At 42.3% G+C, this 26,634-nt stretch overlaps 1 protein-coding gene across 8 annotated transcripts in view; it reads left to right on the top strand.

Annotated features, from left to right (window-relative positions):
* SUSD1 (sushi domain containing 1) overlaps positions 1-26,634 on the top strand; it is a 249,583-nt gene that overhangs the window by 90,619 nt on the left and 132,330 nt on the right. For all 8 annotated transcript variants that reach the window (XR_008424309.1, XR_008424310.1, XR_008424308.1 and 5 more), the window contains exons 11-14: positions 7,972-8,063; positions 9,353-9,539; positions 20,164-20,260; positions 23,225-23,483. Coding sequence is in view for 5 of the 8 variants with exons in the window: in XM_019454192.2 (XP_019309737.2) it covers positions 7,972-8,063; positions 9,353-9,539; positions 20,164-20,260; positions 23,225-23,483 (635 nt within the window). In the remaining 3 variants the exon portion in view is untranslated. The remainder of the gene's footprint in view (positions 1-7,971; positions 8,064-9,352; positions 9,540-20,163; positions 20,261-23,224; positions 23,484-26,634) is intronic.

Raw genomic sequence — 26,634 nt, 5'->3', positions numbered from 1 at the left:
GTGGTGTCTTTATCCAGTTTTTGTATCAGGATAATGCTGGCCTCAAAGAATGAATTTGGAACTTTTCCTTGCTTTTCTGTTTTTTTTTTTTTTAAATAGTTTGAGAGAAATAGGTATTAATTCTTCCTTAAATGCTTGGTAGAATTCACCTGTGAAGCCATCTGTTCCTGAACTTTTGTTTGTTGTGAGTTTTTTGATTACAGATTTAATTTATTGGCTAATCATTGGTCTCTTCAAATTTTCTATTTATTCCTTTTTCAGTTGTGGTAGTTTACATGTTTCTAGAAATTTATCCATTTCTTCTAGGTTGTGTAATTTATTGGCATATAGTTTTTCATAATATTCTCTTACAAGAGTTTATATTTCTGTGATATTAGTTATTTTCTCCTTTCTCATCTGTGATTTTATTGTGATTTTATTTTATTTCTCCTTTTTCTCTTGATAAATCCGGCTAAAGGTTTTAAACCGTTTTTTTTTTCCCCCAGAGAACCAGGTCCTGGTTTCATTGATTGGTTCTATTGTTTTTTTAGTTTCTATATAATTTATTTCTGCTCTAATCTTTATTATTTACTTACTTCTTCTACATTTAGGTTTTGTTTGTTCTTTTTCTAGCTTCTTTAGGTGTAAGGTTATGTTGTTTATGGGAGATTTTTCTTCTTGAGGTAGGCCTATATTACTATAAACTTCCCTCTTAGAACCACTTTGGCTGCATCCCACAGGTTTTGGACTATTGTGTTTTCATTTTCATTTGTTTCCATGTAGTTTTTTATCTTTTTTTAAATGCTTTACTTATTTATTTTGAGAAAGAAAGAGAGCAAGGGAAGAGCAGAGAGACTCCCAAGAAATTTCTGGGCTGTCAGTGCAGAGCCCAATGTGGGGCTTGATCCCACGAACCGTGAGATCATGACCTGAGCCGAAATCAAGAGTTAAGACGCTTAACTGACTGAGCCACCCAAGTGCCCTTTTTTATTTCTTCTTGATTTCTTGGTTTACCCATTCATTATTTAGCGGCATGTTACTTAACCTCCATGTATTTGTGTGCTTTCCAGATTTTTTCTTGTGGTTGACTTCTGTTTTTATAGTACTGTGGTCAGAAAAGATACATGGTATGACTTCAGTCTTTTTGAATTTGTTGAGGCTGGTTATGTGGCCTAATATATGATCTTTCTGGAGAATGTTCCATGTACTTGCAGAGAATGTATATTCTGTTGTTTTAGGTTGGAATGTTCTGAATATATCTGTTAAATCCATCTGTTCCAGTGGGTCATTCAAAGCCACTATTTCCTTGTTGATTTTGTGTTTAGATGATTTGTCCATTGACGTAAGTGGGATGTTAAAGCCCCCTACTATTATTGTATTACTATTGATTAGTTCCTTTATGTTTGTTAGTAAAGGTTTTGTGTATTTGGATGCTTTCATATTGGGTGCATAAATATTTACAATTGTTATATCTTCTTGTTGGATTGTCCCCTTTATTATTATGTAGTTTCCTTCTTTGACTCTTATTACAGTCTTTTTTCTTTTAAGTTTATTTATTTATTTTGAGAGAGAGAGTGTGCACTACACCTGAGTGCACAAGCGGGGGAGGGGCAGAGAGAGGGAGAGACAGAATCCCAAGCAAGCTCTGTGCTGCCAGCATAGAGCCCAGTGTGGGGCTCACATCCACAAACCGTGAAATCATGACTTGAGTTGAGATCATGACCTGAGCCAAGATCAAGAGTTGGATGCTTAACCAACTGAGCCACTCAGGCACCCCGACAGCCTTTGTTTTAAAGTCTATGTTGTCTGATCTAAGTATTGCTACTCCAGTTTTCTTTTGACATCCATTTGCATGATACATGTTTCTCTACCCCCTCACTTTCTTTTTTTTTTTATGAGTGTTACTTTTATTTTTTTATTTTCTTTTTTTTACCTTATTTTTTATTTTTTTTCAATATATGGAGTTTATTGTCAAATTGGTTTCCATACAACACCCAGTGCTCATCCCAAAAGGTGCCCTCCTCAATACCCATCACCCACCCTCCCCTCCCTCCCACCCCCCATCAACCCCCAGTTTGTTCTCAGTTTTTAAGAGTCTCTTATGCTTTGGCTCTCTCCCACTCTAACCTCCTTTTTTTTTTTTCCTTCCCCTCCTCCATGGGTTTCTGTTAAGTTTCTCAGGATCCACATGAGAGTGAAACCATATGGTATCTGTCTTTCTTTGTATGGCTTATTTCACTTAGCATAACACTCTCCAGTTCCATCCATGTTGCTACACAGGGCTATGTTTCATTCTTTCTCATTGCCATGTAGTACTCCATTGTGTATATAAACCACAATTTTTTTATCCATTCATCAGTTGATGGACATTTAGGCTCTTTCCATAATTTGGCTATTGTTGAGAGTGTTGCTATAAACATTGGGGTACAAGTGCCCCTATGCGTCAGTACTCCTGTATCCCTTGGATAAATTCCTAGCAGTGCTATTGCTGGGTCATAGGGTAGGTCTATTTTTAATTTTCTGAGGAACCTCCACACTGTTTTCCAGAGTGGCTGTACCAATTTGCATTCCCACCAACAGTGCAAGAGGGTTCCCGTTTCTCCACATCTCTCGAGCATCTATAGTCTCCTGATTTGTTCATTTTGGCCACTCTGACTGGCGTGAGGTGATACCTGAGTGTGGTTTTGATTTGTATTTCCCTGATGAGGAGCGATGTTGAGCATCTTTTCATGTGCCTGTTGGCCATCTGGATGTCTTCTTTAGAGAAGTGTCTATTCGTGTTTTCTGCCCATTTCTTCACTGGGTTATTTGTTTTTCGGGTGTGGAGTTTGGTGAGCTCTTTATAGATTTTGGATACTAGCCCTTTGTCCAATATGGCATTTGCAAATATCTTTTCCCATTCCGTTGGTTGCCTTTTAGTTTTGTTGGTTGTTTCCTTTGCTGTGCAGAAGCTTTTTATCTTCATAAGGTCCCAGTAGTTCATTTTTGCTTTTAATTCCCTTGCCTTTGGGGATGTGTCAAGTAAGAAATTGCTATGGCTGAGGTCAGAGAGGTCTTTTCCTGCTTTCTCCTCTAGAGTTTTGATGGTTTCCTGTCTCACATTCAGGTCCTTTATCCATTTTGAGTTTGTTTTTGTGAATGGTGTGAGAAAGTGGCCTAGTTTCAACCTTCTGCATGTTGCTGTCCAGTTCTCCCAGCACCATTTGTTAAAGAGAGTGTCTTTGGGGCGCCTGGGTGGCTTGGTCGGTTAAGCGTCCGACTTCAGCTCAGGTCATGATCTCACGGTCCGTGAGTTCGAGCCCCGCGTCGGGCTCTGTGCTGACGGCTCAGAGCCTGGAGCCTGTTTCAGATTCTGTGTCTCCCTCTCTCTCTGCCCCTCCCCTGTTCATGCTCTGTCTCTCTCTGTCTCAAAAATAAATAAACGTTCGGGGCGCCTGGGTGGCGCAGTCGGTTAAGCGTCCGACTTCAGCCAGGTCACGATCTCGCGGTCCGTGAGTTCGAGCCCCGCGTCAGGCTCTGGGCTGATGGCTCGGAGCCTGGAGCCTGTTTCCGATTCTGTGTCTCCCTCTCTCTCTGCCCCTCCTCCGTTCATGCTCTGTCTCTCTCTGTCCCAAAAATAAAATAAAAAACGTTGAAAAAAAAAATTAAAAAAAAAATAAATAAACGTTAAAAAAAAAAATTTGTAAAAGAGACTGTCTTTTTTCCATTGGATGTTCTTTCCTGCTTTGTCAAAGATTAGTTGGCCATACGTTTGTGGGTCTAGTTCTGGGGTTTCTATTCTATTCCATTGGTCTATGTGTCTGTTTTTGTGCCACTCCCCATATTTTAGATATATGTTCTTATATTTTATTTGTGTGTGTGTGTGTGTATGTGTATTTTTGAATGTTTATTTGTTTTTGAGAGACAGAGACAGAGTGCAAGCAGGATTGGGGCAGAGAGAGAGGGAGACACAGAATCCAAAGCAGGCTCCAGGCTCTGAGCTGTTAGCACAGACCCCAATGCAGAGCTCAAACCCACAAACCATGAGATCATGATCTGAGCCCAAGTCAGAGGCCCAACTGACTGAACCACCCAGGTGCCCCTTATATACATATTATATATAATATATATATTACATGTAATATATATATATATATATGTGTAATGTGTATATGTAATATATATCATAGATATAATGTATATTATATATATGTATATATTATATATATTAATATTTATTTTTGAGAGAGAGAGAGACAGAGTATGAGCAAGGGAAAGGCAGAGAGAGATGGAGACACAGAACCCAATGCAGTCTATGGACTCTAAGCTGTCAGCACAGAGCCCAAAGTGCGGCTTGAACTCATGAGCCATGAGCTCATGACCTGAGCCAAAGTTGGATGCTTAACTAACTGAGCCACCCAGGTGCCCCTTATATTCTTTTATTTTGTGAATTCCTTGACTGATTTTTTACAGAAATATTCATTTTTATTGCTTTTGTGTTTCCTTTATACTGTCATTTTTGGTCTCTCCACTCAAAGAGCCCCCTTTAATATTTCTTGCAGGCCTGATTTGGTTGAACTCTTTTAGTTTTTGTTTGTCTGGGAAACTCTTTATCTCTCCTTCTGTTGCTGGATAGAGCATCTTTTGTGGCAGATTTTTCCCATTCAGCACTTTCAATATACCATACCATTCCCTTCTGGCTTACAAAGTTTTTGTTGAAAAGTCTCCTTGTTAGCCTTATGGATTTTCCATTGTAAGTAACTGTCTTCTTTTTTCTTGCTGCCTTAAAAATGTTTTCTTTACCACTATATTTTGCCATTTAATTACAATATGTCTTGGTGTGGGTCTGCTTGTGTTGATTTTGATTTGAGTTCTCTGTGCCGTCTGGATCTGGATATCTGTTTCCTTCCCCAGATTAGGAAATTTTTCGGTTACTACTTCCTCAAATAAATTCTCTGCCTCCTTTTCTGTCTCTCTTCTTCTTCTGGGACTCCTATACTATGAATGTCATTGCATATGATGGAGTCACTGAGTTCCCATTTTGCATGATTCTTTTTTCTCTCTTTTATTCAGCTTGATTAGTTCCTATTACTCTGTCTTCTAGATCACTAATTCATTCCTCTTCTTCTTCCATTCTTCTGTTCATTCCATCAAGTGTGTTTCTCATTTTGTTTATTGAGCCCTTTATCTCTGCTATGTTATTCTTTATCTTTGTGCTGAGGGTCTCAACTCATGTCTTCCACTATTTTTCTTAAGTCCAGTGATTATCCTTATGATAATTGCCTTAAATTCTCTATCAGTAATGTTACTTATATCTGTTTCACTTAGATCTCTGGTCATGGCCTTGTCCTCGTATTTCATTTGGGATAAATTTCTCTGTTCCCTTGTTTTGTCTGCCTCTCTGTGTCTTTTTCTGTGTGTTAAGAAAGTCAGCTATGTCTTCTGATCTTGAAAGTAGTGACTTTATGAAGAAGAGGTCTTGGAGTGCCCTACAGTGCAGTTTCCTCTGTTCACCAGAACCTGGCACTTCAGGAGAGTATCCTATATGTGCTGCTATGTGTGTAGTCTGCTGTAGTGTCTGAATCACTTTTCCCTTCAGTGCAGTTGTTTGCACTGATTCTCTGCCTGTTGTGGGCTGTGCTTGCTCTCTGTGGTGTTAGTGGGGCCCAGGTAGGGTGGGCATGCCTGCCGGGGAACTTGAGAGCAAGTGGTGGTGGTAGCAAAATTTGTGCTGGGTCACTAGTTCTATACTGGATTTCTTGAAGCACTATGGTGGCTGGGGGCTGTGTGCTGGTGTTGCTGGGGGCATGAGGCTGGCCATGGTATGCATCAGTGGCTGGGACTAATCTGAGCCCGGTGGCTGGGCACGGTGAACTGCGGTGGCTGGGTACTGCATCTTTTTGTTGTAGTTTATTTGTTGTTTTAGTTTCCTATTGCTAGTTTGACAAATTACCACCAATTTAGTGGCTTAAAACAACATGAACTTATAGTTCTGGAGGTCCGAAGTTCAAATCAGTTCCATTCTGTTAAAATGATGGTGTCAGCAGGTGTGTATTCATTCTGGAAGCTGGAGGAGAGAATCAATTTCCTTTTCCTTTCGAGTTTCTAGATCCTACTAACATTACTTAGCTTGGGCCTCATCCTCCATCTTTGAAGCTCATTGGTTTAACTGCTGCTTTTGTCCTTGAATCTCTCTCTAACCCTGATCTTCTTGTCTCTCTCTTATGAGGACCAAGGTCACTACATTGGGCTCATCTGGATAATCTTGGATAATCTCCCTATCTTAATCAATTGCAGAGTCCCTCTGCCATGTAAGGTAACATGGTCACAGATGGATGTGGACATTTTGGGGGGGCCTGTTTTTAGCCTACCATACTTGTTCTTATAGATCTATTGAAAATGACTAGTTTTTCTGTGTTCTTATATTTGGGTACACTTTGCCAAACTCCATTATTTGCATGTGTTTTTCTCTTGTTTTCAAGTGATTTCATATTTGTTTTCAGTTGATTCTCTTAGATTTACTGGAAGTTGCGTTATTCCCTTTCTTCCTGGTATTTATAGCTCATTTTGTTCTTGCCTCTCTCCATGTCGTCTAGAATCTCATAGCTAATGCTAAAAAATAGCTTTGAGAACATGCATCCTTGTATTGTTCTTAACTTTACTAGAAATTGCTTCATTATTTTACCAGCAAGGATGGTGGTTTCTAATAAACACTCTTAAATTAAGGAGTTTCTATCAAATTAAATCTTAGTTGACTAAGATTTTTAGTCAGGAACATGTATTAAATGTGTTAACCATAATGGGTATAGAAGTAACCATGTGGCCTTTCCCTTTTAATCTATTAATACTTTCCCAATAATGATCACCTCTATATTTCTGGAATGTATCTTCCTTGATCATAGTGTATTGTTCTTTGAAGCTACTGCTGACTTCTGTTTACTAATATTTTATTTTAGGTTTTTGCATTTATAATGATAAGTGAGTTTGGCATAGTGTGTTTTGTAATTGCTTGCACAATTTGGGAATTGTGGATATCCAGTCATCTTGAGTAAATTGGGAAACTTTCTACCTTTTTGTATGGTCTGCAACTTAAACAGTATTGAGGTTATCGGTTTTTGAAAGTTTCATAAGTATAAAGTTCCTTGGACTACTGCTAGTTATCTTTAAATTCTGTACCCAATAGTGAGATTCCATTTTTCTGAAACGCCTGTACTTTCTTACCTACTCTGTCTTACAACATTTGAAGTACAGCTTGTGACCTGTGGAACAGGTTTTCTCTGGGCAAAGCTGCCCAATCCATAAAGAAGGGTCACATCTACCAATGTGGCTTCATTCATAGGAACCTGTCAGGCCAGGGGTTTACACAATAAAGGCTTGGTTCCCTTGAGACTTTTCTTTTTTTCAGGTGCTTTGGGAGTTGTCTTTATGATTTATTAATCATGGCAGTGTTGCTGTGAAACTTCTTAGCAAATCTTTTTTCAGTTCCGCAAAGAAGAGCACTTCTCAATGCTCTGCTCAAGTGTTGCTCCCTGCTCAGAATTTGAAATTGATACTTATCTGTATAAATGAGGTTGTCTAAGCCCGAATTGCAGTTTTAGGTTAGTAAACCAGGGGAGTTTGCAGTGACTGGATTTAAGTAATTTTTAAAAGGGATCCTCTGATTGGGTATCTTTTGATTTTAAATCTTTCATCAAGATTGAGTTTACATAAATGTAAAAGTGGTGTTTCTCAGACTGCCACCACTAATTTCTAAATTAAAGTACTACTGAAATTGTCCTGTGTAAGTGATTCCATGACAAGATAGCATTCTATTTTATAGATTTTATTTTTATTTTTATTTTTATTTTTTTTTTTGTTTTTTTTTTGGATTTTTTTAGATTTTATTTTTTAAGTAATCTCTATACCTACTGTGGGACTCAAACTCACAACCCTGAGATCAGGAGCTGCATGCTCTATAAAAGGTAGCATTTTTGTATAGAGTGTAAGTTGATTTCTCATTCTTTCCCCCTGCAGTAAAACAGATCATCAGTAACATTTCAATATTTAATGAAACCTGCTTGAGATGGAGAAGTACAAAAACAGCTGATACAGAGGAGATGTATTCAGTAAGTTACTCTATGTATAGATGTTGTCTTGTGTGGGAGGCTTAAAAAATATCAGTGAACCTAAAAATCTACTTCTACAGCTGTGATTATCAATGGCAGATTGATAGTGGCAATTGCACGCACAAGCAAGAAGATGGGCACTTGTAGTGCATATTTGAAGAGAGAGACCTTGGGGATTGATGAGTAAGTCATGAAAGTTTCTTTGGGCACGTAGCCCGATGCAGAGCTGATGCTCACACAGGATCCGTGGAAGGAATCCATGGCTTTTGCATGTGTCTCTGACCAGGGTATGAACATATCGTCTAGGGAGTCAGGGGAATCTTTGAAGCTAGATGCGGTTGTGAGTGAGAAAGGTAAAGCCCGTGGGATGAGCTGCTACTAGAAGAATTTAAGTGGGCAGAAAAGTATGTGTATTGGCCCCTGTGCTGGGATATTCCAGGAAAATGGAGGGAATGTCAGAAGGGGGCAGGCAGAGGAGAAGAATCCTGCCGAGGTTTTACCAGACCAGCTTGGAGTTTCCTAATTCAGGTCCTGCTCTGGAGAAGGCTTAGTTCAGATTCCTCTTTCTTTCCTTCTTTCTTTCTTTCTTTCTTTCTTTCTTTCTTTCTTTCTTCCTTCCTTCCTTCCTTCCTTCCTTCCTTCCTTCCTTCCTTCCTTCCCTCCTTTTCTCCCTCCCTCCCTCCCTCCTTCCTTCCTTCCTTCCTTTTGTTCTTTCTTTCTTTCTCTTGCTTTCTTTCTTTTAACTTTTATTTAATGTTTGTTTATTTTTGAGAGAGAGACAGAGTGTGAGCAGGGGAGGGGCAGAGAGAGAGGAGTCACAGAATCTGAAGCAGGCTCCAAGCTCTGAGCTGTCCACCCAGAGCCCCGTGTGGGGCTTGAACTCACAAGCCATGAGATCATGACCTGAGCCGAAGTCGGATGCTTAACCAACTGAGCCACCTGGACGCAACTTCGTTTTCTTTCTAGGAAAATGTTCTGTGGCTTTGCTCCTATAGTTTTGCCAACAGACTTTCACATTGCTCATTGTATATGTGAGAACGAGACCAAGAAAATTGTTAGTACTGGGGCCTTGGCCTTTCGCACATTTTGATTTAAAGCTATTTTTATTGCGCTGATATATCGTGGCAACAGTATTTATGGTATTACGTCTCTAATATTTGTTTACTGTTGTATTTCACTTTTTGAAGGAACTTTAGAGTTAAGAGCAAGATTGCTCATGAGAAAAGGTTTGGAGGCATTTGGAGCCTTCCAGGCCAGCCATTCACCTAGTGAACTTTTCTGTGTTTCAGTTCCACATTCAGGGCCAGAGATGGTATCAGAAGGAATTTTCCCAGGAAATAATCTTTAATATCACTACCAGCAGTCAGGCTCCCGAGATGTGCTTGGACCTGCATCCGGGCACCAACTACAGTGTCCACGTCCAGGCTTTGTCTTCTGAACTTCCTGTGGTCCTCTCCCTGACAACCCAGATAACAGGTAAATCTTGAATAACAGCATTTGGATGAACGCAGTCACCACAGAGCCGTAGATGGGCCCAGATAGAGAGAAACACTATTGCTTCCTATCATTAAAGAATGAACTTGAAGAGCGAGAGGAAAAAGGGCGTGGAACTGGAGAGACTACTGTAACTGTGACTGTAATATTTTATTCCTTAAAAAGACAGCTGAAACAAACCATTAATGCGAATTAAATCCGGCTAGCGTGTCTATGAATGCTGGTTACATTCCTTCCGGATATTTGAAATAGTTCAAACATTTCATACCTAAAAAGAATTTTCTCTCATTAGTACTGTTTCTCAGTAACATGAGTTAATTGTCATTCTGTCGCAAGTGCCTCAAGAGTCTGTCCTTTCCAGGGAGAAGTGATAGGCAGTCCCACTCTGGTCCCTGGAAAATTCACATTCCTCTCATTTTCTTGTCTCTCTTCAAATCTGGGAGAGTTGAGCTAAGACTCGGAGTATTGCCTTCTTGTTTCTTACTTCACCGAGCAATTAGAAGTCATCAGGGAGGACTTGCCTCTCCCAAGTCTCCCATTGCTACTCTCGGGCAGAACCGTGTGTTCTGTCTTCTCTCTGGTCCCCACTCCTCAGGTGACTGCTCCCCTCAATGGGTGTGTTGGATCCCATCCCTTCCTGCCCAGTCATCATCCCCAGTAGAGAAATCATCCCAGCACTGCACAAGCATGTTGTAGGATCTCCGTTTTTAAATGAAAACCAAAGAAACTAAAAAACTCACTTCCTTTGAGCCCGTATTCCCCCCAGCTACTTCTTTCAGCATCCCCTTTACTGTAAAACTCCTTGAAAGAAGTGTCTGTTCTATAGACTCCACATCCTTACTTCAGGTACTTCCTTTAACTGTTTCCAAACTGGAGGTGGTTGTCCTGGCCACACTGCTTTACTGAAAGTGTCTCCATCTTGCAAAATCCGCTGCCCAATTTTGTTTTTATTTAATTTTTATTCCCTTTCCTGCCCCCCCACCCCCTCCCCCACCATGGCATTTGTCATTCCTGCCTTCTTGAAATAGAGTTTCTCTGGGCTTTTAGGTCCTCCTGCCTCACTGGCTGCTCCTTCTCAGTCCTCTTTGCTGGCTCCTCTTTGCTCAGTCCTCTTTTACGGATGCCCTCTCTGCCTGTTCCTCTTCCTTTTTCTTCATTATCTACCCCCTCTGCCCAGCTAAGAATATTGCCTGTATGCTGAGGATTCCCAGATATGTATCCTAGTCCCAGATTCTCCCCTGAGTGCCATGCTCATATATCCAGTCATCTTTTAAACAACTTCTTGCACACCCAATTGACAAGTCCAAGAGGATTTTGATTTCTCAACTCTCCTCTCACCTTCAAAGCCATTTTCCGTCCAGGCTTCCCTATCTTGGTTATTGGCATTCCTGTTCACCTGTTGCTCAGGCGAAAAAGCTTCTACCCTTCCCGACCAACTTCTGCTTTTGTTTCTAAAATATACTTGGAATCCACCCACTTCTCTCCATCTTCACCTTCACCACAAAGCAACCTTATCCAAGTCAGCAACCTCTTGCTTGGACTCCTACACTGACTTTCTTACTGGTCTTTCTGCTTTCACGGGTGCCTGTCAGTCTCCCACCCCTCACCCCCACTCCCAAGTATGGTGAGACCATAACTTTAAAAAGATCACTCAGAAGTCAGAGTGATCTTTTAAAAATGCATAGGAGAATGTGTCATCCCTAGCTCAAAACCATCCAATGAGTTTGCATTAGCATTAGAATAGAATCCACGTTCTTACCATGAGGCATGGAGTCTGGCTCCTGCCTCCCTGACTTCATCTCTGCTCTCTCTGTTTCTCGCTAGCATCTGCTGCCCCCCTGCCTTCTTCGCTGTTCCTCAGATGGGTCAAACCTGTTTGTGCATCCAGGCCTTTCCATTTACTGTTTACTGTTCTTGGTGCACACTCTGCACATGGCTTCTTTATAATCATCCAGGTCTCTGCTCAGATGCCAGTACCTTAGAGAAGCTCTCCCTGCCCGTCCTTTCAAAAATAACCTCTGTCTCCACCCCATCACTCGCTCTCCACTTATCCTGTGTGAATTTCATCATAGAACTTGTTTTCAGAACTTGTATTTAAAAAAAATTTTTTAACGTTTATTTATTTTGAGGGGGGGGGGGGGAGAGAGAGGGAGGGAAGGAGGGAGGGGCAGGCTACAAGAGCAGGGGAGGAACAGAGAGAGAGGGAGACAGAATCCCAAGCAGGTTCCAGGCCATCAGTGCAGAGTCCGACACAGGGCTTGAACCCACACACCATGAGATCGTGACCTGGGCCTAAATCAAGAGACGGACGCTTCACCAACTAGGCCACCCAGGCACCCCCAGAATTTGTGTTTTTTAGTTTACTTGTTTATTTGCTTTTCCCCGACTAAGCTCCTTGAAGGCAGAGATGTAAAGATAGTGCTGGCACATAGCACAACAAACCCTGAATGGCCATTGCGTGGTATTAGCATTGAGGGGATGGCTGGTGAGTTAAGAAAGGCTTTCAAAAAAAAAAAAAAAGAATTTACTAAGTTTTAGGCTGGAAGGAGAAGTAATGTCCAATTGGGCATCTCTCTGTGGTGACTTAGTCAAATGAATACCTATTTAGTTTCCTGCTCTGTGGTCCTTACCGTGTGTGGCTGGTTTGTACTGCTGATTTAAATCAGTATTTCAAATTTTTTGAGTTGGATAAGGGAGTCTCTTCTTGAGACATTTATTTTAATCTTGTTTTGTAGGCTAACTATAGCCCCCTTAGCTGAAGCGCCCTGTTCTCATGGCCACCAGGGGACACTGTTGAGCTATTTAAGTCCATTGAGACCCTTCAAAAAGTTCTTTGTGACAACGGCTGCATATTTTCCAACTCTACCCTACTTTAAAGAATTTGAAATTTTAAAAAAGTGAAAAATTCAAGTTGTTATGATCTTTTCAAAAGGTAAAAAACAAACAAAAAACCACCCAAACTCTCTTTTTTTATAAAAGGGGAAAAAAGAGAGCCTTATGTGTTGATAGGAAGAGGTATGCCTTGATTGCCTAAGATATGGCTGTGTTTCAATAAAATCCTGAACTTTTCAATCTTACCAGAAATGCGAGGCAAGGGATTTGGGCCTGGAAAACTCAGCAGCTGATTTCCCAGAAGGAAAGTGAATGGAATTTCCCTTCCGAATGCCTTACATTAAACTAAATCTCCCTAATGGGAACAGGATGAAGAGTAGTGCTTTAAATATATCGCTGACCTCAGAGGAGGGTGCAAGTTCTAGGCACGTTGAAGGGCAGAGGAAAGTGTTGGAGTGAGAAAAGGAGAGCGTGTTGGTCTGAGGGGAGGGGGGGAGACCAGGTCCTCTCCCAGGGCTTGTGCCTCAGGGCTGACAGGCTCCCTCAGGCAGAGCCCAGTGAGCTGAATTCCTCAGAAGAGCTCCACTACTTACACTCCTTTTAGGACAGGGTAAAGAGCAAACTCCATCCTTGGTGTAGACCCAGAGTCAGAAGAGCTTTCACACGTTGGTTATGCTATTTTCTAGCCAAGTCAGAAAGCTTGTCTTCCCATAGGGAGAGAGAAAAAACCAGAGAGGGGAAAGTGGGGGGCGGGGGAGAGAGAAAACAAATGTGTGTGGAAAGGTAAAGCTAAACCACTTGTGTACACAACACGGTGATAATTTGAGGTTGAATATTTATTATAGAATCAAGAATGCTGGAGGAGAAAAGGGAAGAAAGGATGTCAAGGAAACCATTCCTTCCCAAGGTGCCCTTTAGTACCAAGGCTGGAAACTAATATGGGAAATTTCCCATCTCTGCCTGCATTCGGGAAAAGAAAAAGAGAATGTACTTTTTTGAGATATTCAGGAAAGCAATCAAAAACATAGGTATGTCCTGAGCATTAGCAGACTGTCCCTTTAATGGAGAGAATGGAGAGGTCTAGTCAGGGTAGCTCTGATTCCCCCACAGGACTAGAAGCCACAGCCCCCACGTCTGATATCTCCTCTCTTCCTATTGGGTGTCCCCAGAAAGCACTGTACAGGACCAAGTCTGTTGAGTTCTTCTGCCAGAGGCTTCTCATCCATGGTTGGCTACCCATAGACTTTCCAAGGACAGTGCACCCCTGTGTCCTCTGAGAACCCTATTTCCTTGGGCTGTTTCCAGGGTACCACACTTATTCCTGCTGGTCCCCCTCGCTCCCAGGGGGCAGAAGCTGCAGTAGAGGTCCGGAGAGGGACTGGCCTTCATCCCAGCTGTTCCTGTGTTTGTCCGGACTCTCTGAGAGTCTTTCATGGACACAAGTTCTTTGACATCTGGGTATGTAATGTTAGACTAGAAGGAAGGTATGGCCCTTCCTTACCTCCATGGGCCACCTATTCTCTCATCCCCTGAACTCTCCCAGGTACTTTCTAGCAGATCTAAATCCCAAACCTCCAAGTGAATGGCTGTGTAGGGATGGGTATCTCCCAGTTCCCCTCACTGAAAGCATCCACACCCTGACCTAGGCCCCATGGAGACAAGATGATACACCGCAGAGGAAAATAGGCTGGGTGTGTTATTTTCTTGTATTAGCGTTAGCTTTTACCAAATATGAATGAGAACATTTCTTTACACCAGAAGTGTAAAAACCAGAGTTTCTGTGTGTGGTGGAAGAGTGTGGGAGGGGCATGGGGTGATTTAACAATTTAACCCAGCAAATATTTATTGACTGGTTATGTACAAAGACCTGTGCTAAGTGCTGAAGGGGGGGATGTAAAGATGAAGAGAAGATTGTTCCTTCTCCCCGGAATGCCAAGTCTCACAACTTCATCGATAGGGGGAATGTAGCCAGCCTTGTAATGGCTGCTGACTTATGGTGCAAGCTACCATTGTTTCTATTGCTGTCAGTTTCAGTTGGTCATGCCTCCCCAAGTGTGCAGTGTGATCTGCTGGGGAGGTGCTAAGGATTCAAAAAGAACCAACGCGGTGTCTTTGTATGTATTTATTTATGTGTGTCATTTCCTTGTATTTACTTGAAATTTATAGCATAAAGTTGGGGCTTTAGTTTTGGCACAGATTCAATTTTCTTTTCCGTTCTTTTTATTCATGTTGGTGTGTTAGAGGAATTTTAACACATTTTCACTTATATTACTTCCTTTCTCTTACTGATTTTAATAGTTTGCCTACATTAATGATATTAACCTTTTGTTATACATATTATAACCCACCTCCTGGGTTATTTACTGTTTATTTTTCTTGTCAGTATTCTTTTTTAACATTTTAGACATTTAAACATTTCATGTAATCAATTCTATTGATTCTTTTATAGTTTCTGCCTCTGGTCATGCCAAGAAAAACCTTCCCCCACCCTGAAATTAGATCAATTCTAATTCTCTAATATTGTCTAATGCTTCGTCGTCTTCTTTTTTTTTTAAAGTAATCTCTGTGCCCAATGTAGGGCTTGAACTCACAACCCCAAGAGCAAGGGTCAGATGCTCTACTGACTGAGCCATCCCTCTGATGCTTCTTGATAGTTTTGCTTTTTGCCTATAAATTTAGACCCATTTGGAATTTGTCTTGATATATAGTATAAGGCTAAATTTACAGGGTATTTTTTTTCCCTAAATGATAAGCCAGTTTCCCACCACCTTTTTTTTTTTAATTTTTACCTTATTATTTTTTAAATATTTATTTATTTTTTAGAGAGAGCACGAGAGGGAGAGGGGCAGAGAGAGAAACAGACAGAATTAGAGGCAGGCTCCAGGCTCTGAGCTGTCAGCACTGAGCCTGATGCGGGGCTCAAACTCACAAGCCATGAGAATATGACCTGAGCTGAAGTCGGACACTTAACCAACTGAGCCACCCAGGTGTCCCCCATACCACCTTTGGAAAGACTGACTGTGCTATGCACTATATTCTCATTTATTTGTTTGGATCTCTTTCTAGACTCTCTAATTTCTTCCATTCCTTTGCTTGTCCTGGGCTTGTACCATACTATTTCAATTATTGTAATTTTATGCTATATTTAATATTTTATAGGGAAAGTTCTCCTTCACTGCTTTTCTCCTTACTCTCCAGAGTTTTCTCACATGGCAGTCCCCGTATTTTCCTTTGTCATTTGCTTATGGGGTCTTCCCCCATCTTACATACCCAGGGTGGAAGAACTATACTCTCCAGCCCAGACATGACCCATTTCTGGCCTTGGGTCTGATTTGATTTAAATCAGTAATGAGGCTAATGTAAAGAAAAGCACATCTACCCAGGACACCAGCTGGGGGCGGGGGGTGGGGTGGGGCGCGGGACTGGGAATAGCACCTCGGAAAACATGGCTGGAAGTTAAGATTATTTAACCTTGAAATGTGGCTAACAACTCGCCTAATGAAGTTCAGGCTTTTACATGAGTGAAAAAAAAAGTAGCCTATTTAAAATAGAAGGTGGGGAAGGTCTTGGAACAGAAAGCAGTCTGGAAGTCACATGTGGATGGAATTGGCCGGATGGCAGTGGCACATTTAGAACTAACTGCAGGCATGAAACTAGCAAAGGGCAGTGTAGCATGAAACAGTCAGGGGTGGCTTTCCAGCTCCTTCTGTGGGCCTGCCTTCTCCCAGCTGAGCTAGCGCTTTGTTCTGCTTGTACCGAGGACGGGGCAAAACTGGGCAGTCTTAAGAGGTGAACCAAAAGACTAGAGTAACTGGAATTATTAATCAGAGAAGAGCAAACAGAGGAAAAATTTAAAAGAGCCCGAGGAAGGTTCTCACACAGAGAGTGAACAGTTCATCCCCCTCTGGGCTGAAAACAGGAAATGTGTGATAAAAAGCACTTGCTTTACTGTGACAACAGGACATCACAAATGAAAGGGCATTTCAATGTTAGCGTGAAGGGCTGAGGGCAGAAATTCTCAGACTGGAAGGGGCACATTACCCTGGAGGACCTGGCCAAGGCTTTTCAAACCTCAGCCTCCTCTCCCCATCGCGGCTGCAGGAACCTGGCAGTCGTCTTCCTCAGGGGCGTGAGTTTCAGAATCTCTTTGGAACACACACCTCTTGGAAACGGTGTAGACCTCCAAGGCCTGTGAGACCCTGACTGTGTAAGCAGGGGCTGTTCCAGGTCACCTTCCAGGGTCCCTAGCAATCCCACAAGCTTATGGAAATGTAATTTATGTGGCCATATCTAGGTGACTTTGGAAGGAATTCTAGATTTGGCACTGTTTAATAAAAGTTACTGGGGCTCTCACTCTTCCAGTTGGTATCAGATGCCTGGGGATCCTAGTGGTCGGTGCTGAGGTGCATTTACCCCATCACCCCGGGGAGCTACCGACGGCTGATTCTGAAGCACCACCACGGTTTGCTCCTGTCTGGACCTGCATTCTAACTGCTGGCTGGACAATTCCACAAGCATGTCAGCGAGCTGCTTCTGAACTTCTCTTCCAGACCTTGCATGACATCACTGCTGACTCAGTTGTCAAAACCAAAGCCCAGATTCTTCCCTCTTCCTTATCTTCCACCACGTTCTGTTCTCTCTCTCCCTGAGTGTCTCTTCCACCTGCCCCCTCTTCTCCATTCTCAGTGCTGTCACTTGCTTCAGACCTCAGGCACATCTTAACAATGTTTTGGACAACTGGTACTTCGGTTCTTTTTCAATTCCTCCTTCAACCAGCTGTCTACATTGTATTTCTTTTTTTTTTTTTTTTTTTAATTTTTTTTTAACGTTTACTTGCTTTGAGATAGAGACAGTACAAGTGGGGAGGGGAAGAGAGAGAGGGAGACAGAGAATCCCAAGCAGGCTCTGCACTGTCAGTGTGGAGCCCAACACGAGGGCTTGAACTCAGGAAACCCATGAGATATGACCAGAGCTGAAACCAAGAGTCAGATGTTTAACTGACTGAGCTACCTAGGTGCCCTAATATTTCTTTTTTTTAATTAATTAATTAATTAATTTATTTTGGGGGAGAGACAGACAGACCATGAGCAGGGGAGGGGCAGAGGGAGAGAGAGAATCCCAAGTAGGCTCCACCTTCAGCTCAGAGCCTGACTCGGGGCTTGATCTCACAACTCTGAGATCATGACCTGAGGTGAAGTCAGGAGTTGGATGCTTAACCATCTGAGGCACTCAGCTGCCCCTAAATTGTCTTTCTAAAATACACATCTGCTAAGAAATCTGTAAATGACTTCATTCTATTGCCAGGACATCAGATCTGACCTCTATCCACACCTCCCATTTGTTGCCTACCAGACCGGGGCTCAGCCTTTCAGCTACGCTGAACTACTGGTGGGGCTGCAGTTCTGTCTCTGCCCTCTCTCCCACCTCCTGCCCCTGTATACATGTATTTCTGCATTCTGTGGTCTCGGCGCCCCCTGCCCTTGTTCAGGTGTCCTTCCTCTGCACCTCCTACAACACCCTGTGTATAACTTTCTCATGGTTCTGAGCACTGCATGTTTCTGAAACCGTCTCCACTATTAGAGTCTGAACTCCTGGAGAGCAGAAACTGTGTCTTCCATGGCTGTTTCTTCCAGCCTCCCATGGTATGTGATGTATAAAGGTAGCTAATAAAGGTGTTGATTGATGATGTATAAATGACATATTTGTTAGAGCTTTTTTTTTTTTTTTAAATTTTTTTTTTTTAACGTTTATTTATTTTTGAGACAGAGAGAGACAGAGCATGAACAGGGGAGGGGCAGAGAGAGAGGGAGACACAGAATCTGAAACAGGCTCCAGGCTCTGAGCTGTCAGCACAGAGCCCGACGCGGGGCTCGAACTCACGGACTGTGAGATCATGACCTGAGCCGAAGTCGGACACTTAACCGACCAAGCCACCCAGGCGCCCTGTTAGAGCTTTTTTTAAAATTTTTTAAATTTTTTAAATTTTTTAAATTTTTTTTAACGTTTATTTTTGAGACAGAGAGAGACAGAGCATGAACGGGGGAGGGTCAGAGAGAGAGGGAAACACAGAATCTGAAACAGGCTGCAGGCTCTGAGCCATCAGCACAGAGCCCGACGCGGGGCTGGAACTCACGGACCATGAGATCGTGACCTGAGCCGAAGTCGGACGCTCAACCGACTGAGCCACCCAGGCGCCCCAGAGCTTTTTTTAATTGGGGAATGATTGGCATACAAGTTATATTAGTTTCAGGTATACAACATAATAATTTGATATTTATATACATTATGAAATGGTTACCACAATAAATCCAGTCACCATCTGTCACCATACAGAGTTGCTACAATATTATTGACTGTATTCCTTATGCTGTACATTACATCCCCATGTCTTATTTATTTTATAACTAGAATATTGTACCTCTTAATCCCTTTCTCTTATTTTGTCTACCCCCCAAATCCCCTTCCCTCTGGCAACTATCATATTTTATTTTATTTTTTTAAGTTTATTTTTAAGAGAAAGAGAGAGAGACAGAGTGCAAGCAGGGGAGGGGCAGAGAGAGAGGGAGACACAGAATCTGAAGCAGGCTCCAGGCTTCAAGATGTCAGCGCAGAACCCAATGTCTTGAACTCATGAACTGTGAGATCATGACCTGAGCCAAAGTCGGAGGCTTAACTGACTGAACCATCCAGGTGCCCCTCATGATAGTGCTTTAAAATCTATCTAGGAAGGTCTAAGTTTTTATTATAATTTGGATTGGAAATTTCTACCCCAAGTCTATTTTCTAATTGGGTAAATAGAGTCTTGAGTGTTTATTTTGGCCTCCTACTCCTCACTTTCACTGTAACAGAGTTCTAGGCCAGGGTTGGGAGGGGGGGCATTCATATTTTATTCTTTGTCTTTCTTCCTTTCTCCCTCTATAAATCTCATCCACTTGATAGCAGTGTTGAGAAGATCATATGAGATGAGGCCTGTGCAGAAAACAGCTAGTACATTTAGTTAGTGCCCAGTGCATCTCAGCTGTGTTACCCACAAGGCACAATGGCGGCCGGTGCCTTCATACTGTGAATGTAGCTATCAGTTAGATACTAGAACACTGGTGTCAGCCAACATAGTCCCCTCCCAGTGGAAAGTCTATTTGGGAAACCTGGTTGCTGGAGAGAACAAAAGAAGGACAGAATGTTCTGTGATTGGGAAGGATCTAGAAGTCTGATATGCTGGTTTTTCCCAGCATATCTGGAACCTGTCCACCAAGTTAACTGTAAGGCCCACTGTATCCACCCTGTCAGCACTGGGGAATTGCTTATTTTTTTTTTTTAAACTTTACTGTGGTAAAATATATAACATAAAATGTACCATTGTAACCGTTTTCTGGCACAGAATTAAGTACATTCATGATGTTGTAAATCATCACCACTATCTATTTCTACAATCTTTTCATCATCCCAGACAGAAATTCTGTTGATCATTACACAATTAACTCCCCCTTGCCTACCCACCCCTCAGTCCTTAGCAACTTCCAATCTACTTCGGCTTCTATGAATTTGTCTGTTCTAGATATTGCATGTAGGAGGGATCATACAATGTCTTTCTAAGTCTGGCTTATTTCATTTAGTGTCATGTTTTCAAGATTCATTCGTGTTATAGCATATGTCAGAAAATGCTCATCAGTCCTTACATTTGAACTTTCCTTTTGATGGCCCCCATTAGGACCACTTTGGTCATGCTTCCATTTGTTCTGATCACACCCTTTTCCTCTTTTTGACTTGTTTTCAGAGCCTCCCCTTCCAGAAGTAGACTTTGTCACAGTGCATGGAAGGCCTCTACCACGTCTGAGACTGAGGAAAGCCAAGGAGAAAAATGGACCGATCAGGTGAGCAGTGCCCCCTTCTCCATGGTTGTCCAGGGATCCTCATAGAGAGTTTTGGAAACTTTGGTTTAATTGAGGAGCTCTCTCTTTAGGTGCTGTGCTCAAATTATTGGGGCAGTATAGGCAGGGCCTCATATTCATTTATTGTTTTAAACTTTTTTTTTTTTTTAAGTTTGTTTTATTTTGAGAGAGAGAGTGAGTGCATGGGAGGGGCAGAGAGCGAGAGAGAGGGAAAGAGAGAATCTCAAGCAGGCTCTGTATTGTCAGTATGGAGCCCGATGCGGGGCTTGAACTCACAGATCGTGAGATCATGACCTGAGCCGAAGTCGGACGCTTAACTGACTGAGCCACCCAGGTGCCCCCATTTATCTTTATTTTTAAAAAATGTTTATTAATTTATTTTGAGAGAGAGAGTGAGCGTGACTGGGAGAGGGGCAGAGAGAGAGGGAGACAGAGAATCCCAAGCAGGCTCTGCACGGCCAGTGCAGAGCCTGATGTAGGGCTCAAACCCACAAACTGTGAGATCATGACCTGAACCAAGATCAAGAGTTGGTTGCTTAACTGACTGAGCCACCAAGGTGTCCCAATCTGTGTGTCCATATATAATGAAACTTAGGCTTTTCCTGTCTTTCCATTAGTTGAAGTGCAGCAAATTCTTAAAGGTCTTTCCTGGGATGGCTATTGCCCACATTGTTCTGTTTCTGACAAGTTACTGGAAGGCACTGCAATTCTGTTGCTATAAGGAGAACAGAAGTTATGATATCACTGTCTGAGAGAACTTGCAAGAGTAAATGTGATATGTAGGCCAAATAGTTACGTAAGGCAAAAAGAAAAGCCAAATGACAGTCTATCTTTGTGGCTAATGTGCTCTCCAGTGCCTCCAAAACAGGAAGTGGAGATCTGTGAGTCATTCAGGGGGGGGGGGGGGGTGGCGGTGAGAAAGAGGGGAGAAGTCTTTCCAGAACAGTCATGTTCCAAACAGCCACAACTGCTTCCCTAACGTCATCAGGGTTAATTACCAGAAGGCAAGTGGGGTGATTTCCTCTCCCTGAGTACCTGGTTTGAGCTGGGGCAGCAGCTTTGCCAGTGTGTGAGACAGGCCTGAGTCTGCTTTGTGCATCATTGGGGGTAGGGCAGTGGCTTGGGGCACTTGGTGGAGCTGGGCTCTGGGACCATGGCTGCCTCCTTAGCTTGGTGATCTTGGACAGATGATACAGCCTGTTCCCGGGTTCTCTTAATGCTAGTGTCTCCCACACTTGCCAACTTCTAGAAATCACCTAGGGGTGCTTTATCAGCAGTGCAAATTCTCGCACTTGACTCTTGGAGATTTCGATTCAGTAGGTCTGGGACAGGGGCTGGAAATTTGTATAATTATCAAGCAACTCAGCTGATTATGATCATGCTAACTGGGGAAGACTGCTTTATGTCCTATGACTGGTGCCTCTAATGGGCAATGTCCAGAACCAAAGGTATGCCTTGAACTTGCACTTGAACACCACTATCTACATGGAAAGACAAGGTGGATTTGAAGAGGAGCTTGTGGGCAGCATGGAGCTGCTGCACTATTTACTTTCTTACCTGCAGCCACGATTCGTAGGAATGTCTTCAGGTCTCCAGGAAACTGTGTTGTTACAAGTGTTCCCTTGTAGGGAGTGGATTCTTAGTAAATGTTTACAGTGGTGGTGATGATAGCTCACTGCCCTGCAGGCTTTACTTTGTACCTTTTGGAGAAAGCCCTTTGCTGGAAAGTGAGCCCAGACTTTGTGGAAATCAGGACTCTGGGACCCCTAGGGTTTTTGGGTGGAGATTTTCCAAGTCCAACACCTACTATGGTGGGGGGCTCCCTTTTCTTAACGTAGTGACCCATGGACTTTTAGGAAGGAAGAGGTAGGGCGTTTAGGAATGTGGAGCAGGTAGTGTATATTTATTGGTAAAATAGATCATGTGGCCTAATGGTTTGGAAATGACCCCAATCATATTTGGTACTGATGCATATTTTTCCTCTTTACTGAAATTTCAACTCAAGAAATGTTAGTGGGGAGTCAGTCACAGCCAAAGAACTGTGTAAGGATTTGCAAGGATATAAGTGTCAATCATTTAAATCCCTGCTCTTAACCCTGACCGGGAAAGCAGGTGTTCAGACACGTGCTATACTAGAGGCAGGAGATAAGGACTGAAGAGATGGGAACAAAAAAGAAGTCGTGATTCATTCTCAGTGCGTTTTTATGCTGACACCTCCTTTCACCGACAGGTTTTGAATTTGGTGGGATAAACCATAATAAACACACACAAAAGGAGAGTAGATTGCTGGTGTGCCTCTTTGTCCACACCTAGGGAACAGTTCCATAATGCACATATGACATTGTCCCTTTCAGGCTATTTCAGGATATTGTCAGGCTAGACTAACTCATGGTGACTTTGCACTCCTTCCTTCTCATTTATTTCACATGAACTTTGGTATCAGTCTGTGAACCGGAGGGAATGCAGATCACATGAGTTCCGTTTTAGGTTGCCATGTGATTAGAGCCGTTTTGCAGACTTAGCCCATTAACTCTTGTAGGCGGCCAGCCTCCATGTGACTGCTGAACCCTTGGCCCAGCTGGGCTTTATTTGCCCATGTGGAGAGCATTGATTAGATCGGCTTTATGGCATGCACGCTCAGGGCGGCCATACTTGTAACAACTTCTCCCAGCTCTAGAGGATGTACTTGGCGTCCATCCTCAGCGAGAACTTGAGATCCCTCACCCCATGTCATGTGGCGTTAGCAGTACAGGTTCAAACTGAAGTGCCCTACCTGTTGGAGCCATCAGACTGTCGATCCGCTGTGGGCAAGGACTTTTTCTTGTGCAGTTTTGTATATGCCTCTAGTGCCTAGAGAAGTGTTTCTCTCATAGCAGGTGCTCAATAAATATGAATAAATAAATGAATGAAGCAAGGGTCTGATAGACATTTTCTTTTTATTTCCAGTTCCTACCAGGTGTTGGTGCTTCCCCTGGCCCTCCAAAGCACTTTTTTTTGTGATTCTGAAGGGGCTACCTCATTCTTTAGCAACACCTCTGATGCCAGTGGATATGTGGCTGCGGAACTACTGGCCGAAGATGTTCCAGATGATGCCATGGAGATATCTATTGGGGACAGGCTGTACTATGGGAAATACTATAATGCACCTTTGAGAAAAGGGAATGATTACTGGATTATATTACGAATCACAAGTGAATGGAATGAGGTATATACTTCTTTAAAAACTCTTGTGACTTCTCTGTTTTCTTTTTCATGTGAAAGTTAAATGTTTGGACATTTGTTTTCCTGGTATTTGAGATGGACACTGCATGTAATAACCATAAAAATGTGTTGACTACTTGGCCTTTATAAATGACGGGCAGGTGAAACCTTTAAGGAGGTTGATGTTCTGAACTTCCTGCAGGACCTGGCTGGATTTATGCTTGGACTGACCTAGTTTTGGTTCTTCCTCTTAAGCTGCAGGAATGCCCTCATCCTACTGCACTGCTGAAGCCTTAGTTAGAAAGGAACATCTAGATTTCCCTGTCACTTCCTTGTACTCCTGCCAAGCTGCCGCCTCCCCTCACTCTGTCTTGGAAGCAGGAAGGAGAGGCAGATTAACGTCAGCACTGCCCTATTTTCTCCTTCCATTGCTTCCTCGGCCATACCCACCTCTCCTCATCCTTAGAAAGACTATGTTATTCCAGTGGTGGTTCTTTCATGAGACCTAGAACTATGTAGTCATTGTATAATGAATAAATCTAGTGAGTTGGATAGGCAGAAAGCAGGCTCTGGATCAGTGGGCGGTGGTAGAAGTTCTCCTGGAAGAGCCATTGTGATGGGTTGTCCCAGGAGAACTCGAAGAGTGGGATAAATTCACATAGATTGGTGATGGAAATTAGAAAAACATTGTATTAATATTATTAGAAACATCTCCTTTTTAAAAAGGTTTTTAATGTTTAATTTTGAGAGAGAAAGTGTGAGTGGAGGAAGGGTGCAGAGAGAGAGAGAGAAAGAGAGAATCCATAGCAGGCTCCTTGCTGTCAGTGCAAAGCCCAATGTGGGGCTCAAACCCACTAACAGTGAGATTATGCCCTGAGCTGAAGCTGTCTGTTCAACCAACTGAGCTACCCAGGCACCTCAATAGAAACATCTCTTGACTAATGAATCTGAGCTACCTGGACTATAAGGTTCATCACATACTTACGACCAAGACACACTCTATTTTTTTAATTAGAAAAAAATATTTTAAGGTTTAGTTTTGAGAGAGAGAGACAAAGTGTGAGCAGGGGAGGGGCAGAGAGAGAGGGAGACACAGAATCTGAAGAAGGCTCCAGGCTGTGAGCTGTCAACACAGAGTCTGATGTGGGGCTCGAACTCACAAACTGTGAGATCATGACCTGAGCTGAAGTCGGATGCTTAACTGACTGCGCCCCAATTTTTTTTTTTAATTTGAGAGAGTGCACATGCATGAGCATGAGTGGGGAAGAGGGCAGAGGGAGAGAGAATCTCAAGCAGGCTCCATGCCCAGTGGGAACCAGATCTCACCACCGTGGGATCATGACCTGAGCTGAAGTCGGACTCTCAACCGACTGAACCACCCAGGCACCCCATCCTCCCTTTTTAACATTCTACTGTATGTATGCACCACATTTTAGCCATTCATCTGTGGATAGATGCTTGGGTTGCTTCCATCTTTGAGCTATTTTGAATAAGGCTGCTATGAACATGCTGTACAAATATCTCCTTTGAGTCCTTGCTCTCCATTTTTTCGGCATTGACCCAGAGTTGGAATCGTTGGGTCATATGGTAATTATCTTTGTATTTTTTTGAAGAACTGCCACACAGCAATGGCACCATATTACATTCTCACCGACAGTACACAATTATTCCATTTTCTCTACATCCTCCCCAAGAACTGCTGTTTTCTGTTTTGATAATGGCCCTCCTAATGGATGTGGGGTGGTGTCTCATTGTAGTTTGGGCTTCTGTTTTTCTAACGATTAGCGATGTTGAGCGTCTTTTCAAAATGCTTTTGACAACTTTTATATCTTCTTTGGGGAAATGGTTATTCAAGTCATTTGCCCATTTTTTTTAATGTTTACTTTTTGAGAGGGCACACATGCACACACGTGTATGAGCAGGAGAGGGGCAGAGAGAGAGGGGGACAAAGGATCAAAAGTGGGCTCTGTGCTGACAGCAGAGAGCCCAACTCAGGGTTCGAACCCACAAACTGAACCATGAGATCATGACCTGAGCCAAACTTGGATGCTCAACCAACTGCGTCACCCATATGCCTCCCTTTACCCATTTTTGAAAAAGGTTATTTATTTCTTTGTTGTTGGGTTTTAGGAGTTCTCTATATATTCTGGATATTAATCCTTTATGAGATTTGCAATGTGCAAATATTTTCTACCATTCCATTGATGGCCTTTTTACTCTGTCGTAAGTGCCCTTTGATGCAGAAAAGTTCTTAATGTTACAAGCTTCTTTTTTTTATTCCAGTATAATTAATATACAGTGTTACATTTCAAGCGTACAATATAGTGATTCAACAATTCAGTGCATTATTCAGTGCTCATCATAAGTGAACTCAGTATTTCATTTATGTATTTCATTTATTCACCCATTTATTTCACCCACCCACCAACCCTTGGGCATCAACCAGTTTGTTCTCTGTATTTAGAAGTTTTTTTTCCTCTTTGTCTCTTCTCTGCCTCATTTCACTTAGCATTATACTCTCTAGATCCCTCTATATTGTTGCAAATGGCAAGTTGTCATTCTTTTTTATGGCTGAGCACCACACACACACACACCCACACACACACATCTTTATCCATTCATCTATTGATGGACACTTGAATTGCTTCCATATCTTGCTTATTGTATATAGTGCTGCAATAAACATAGGGGTGCATGTATTTTTTTCAATTCAGTTTTCATATGCTTTGGGTAAATACCCAATAGTGGCATTACTGGATCATACGGTAGTTCTATTTTTAATTTTTTGAGGGCCCTCCGTACAGTTTTCCACAGTGGCCACGCCAGTTTGCATCCTGCTAACAGTGCATGAGTGTGCTTTTTTCTCCACATCCTCAAAAGATCTTAATTTTGATGAAGTCAAGTTTGTCTATTTTTTCTTTTGTTGCCCATGCCTTTGGTGTTACATCCAAGAAATCATTGCTAAATCCAATTGTTAAAAAGATCTGTATATCTTCTTTGGCACCATTTGTCAAAAAGATTTCCTTTACCCATTGAATGTTCTTGGCCACCCTTGTTGAAAATTATTTGATATGTATGCAAGAGCTTCTTTTTGGGCTGTCTATTCTGTATTGATCTATGTGTCTGTCTTTATGCCAGCACCACACAGTTTTGAT

Source organism: Panthera pardus, unplaced genomic scaffold (genome assembly GCF_024362965.1).
Source record: "Panthera pardus isolate Hobbes unplaced genomic scaffold, ASM2436296v1 HiC_scaffold_20, whole genome shotgun sequence".
Classification (NCBI taxonomy): Eukaryota; Metazoa; Chordata; class Mammalia; order Carnivora; family Felidae; genus Panthera; species Panthera pardus.
This window is presented reverse-complemented; position numbering and strand designations above follow the sequence as displayed.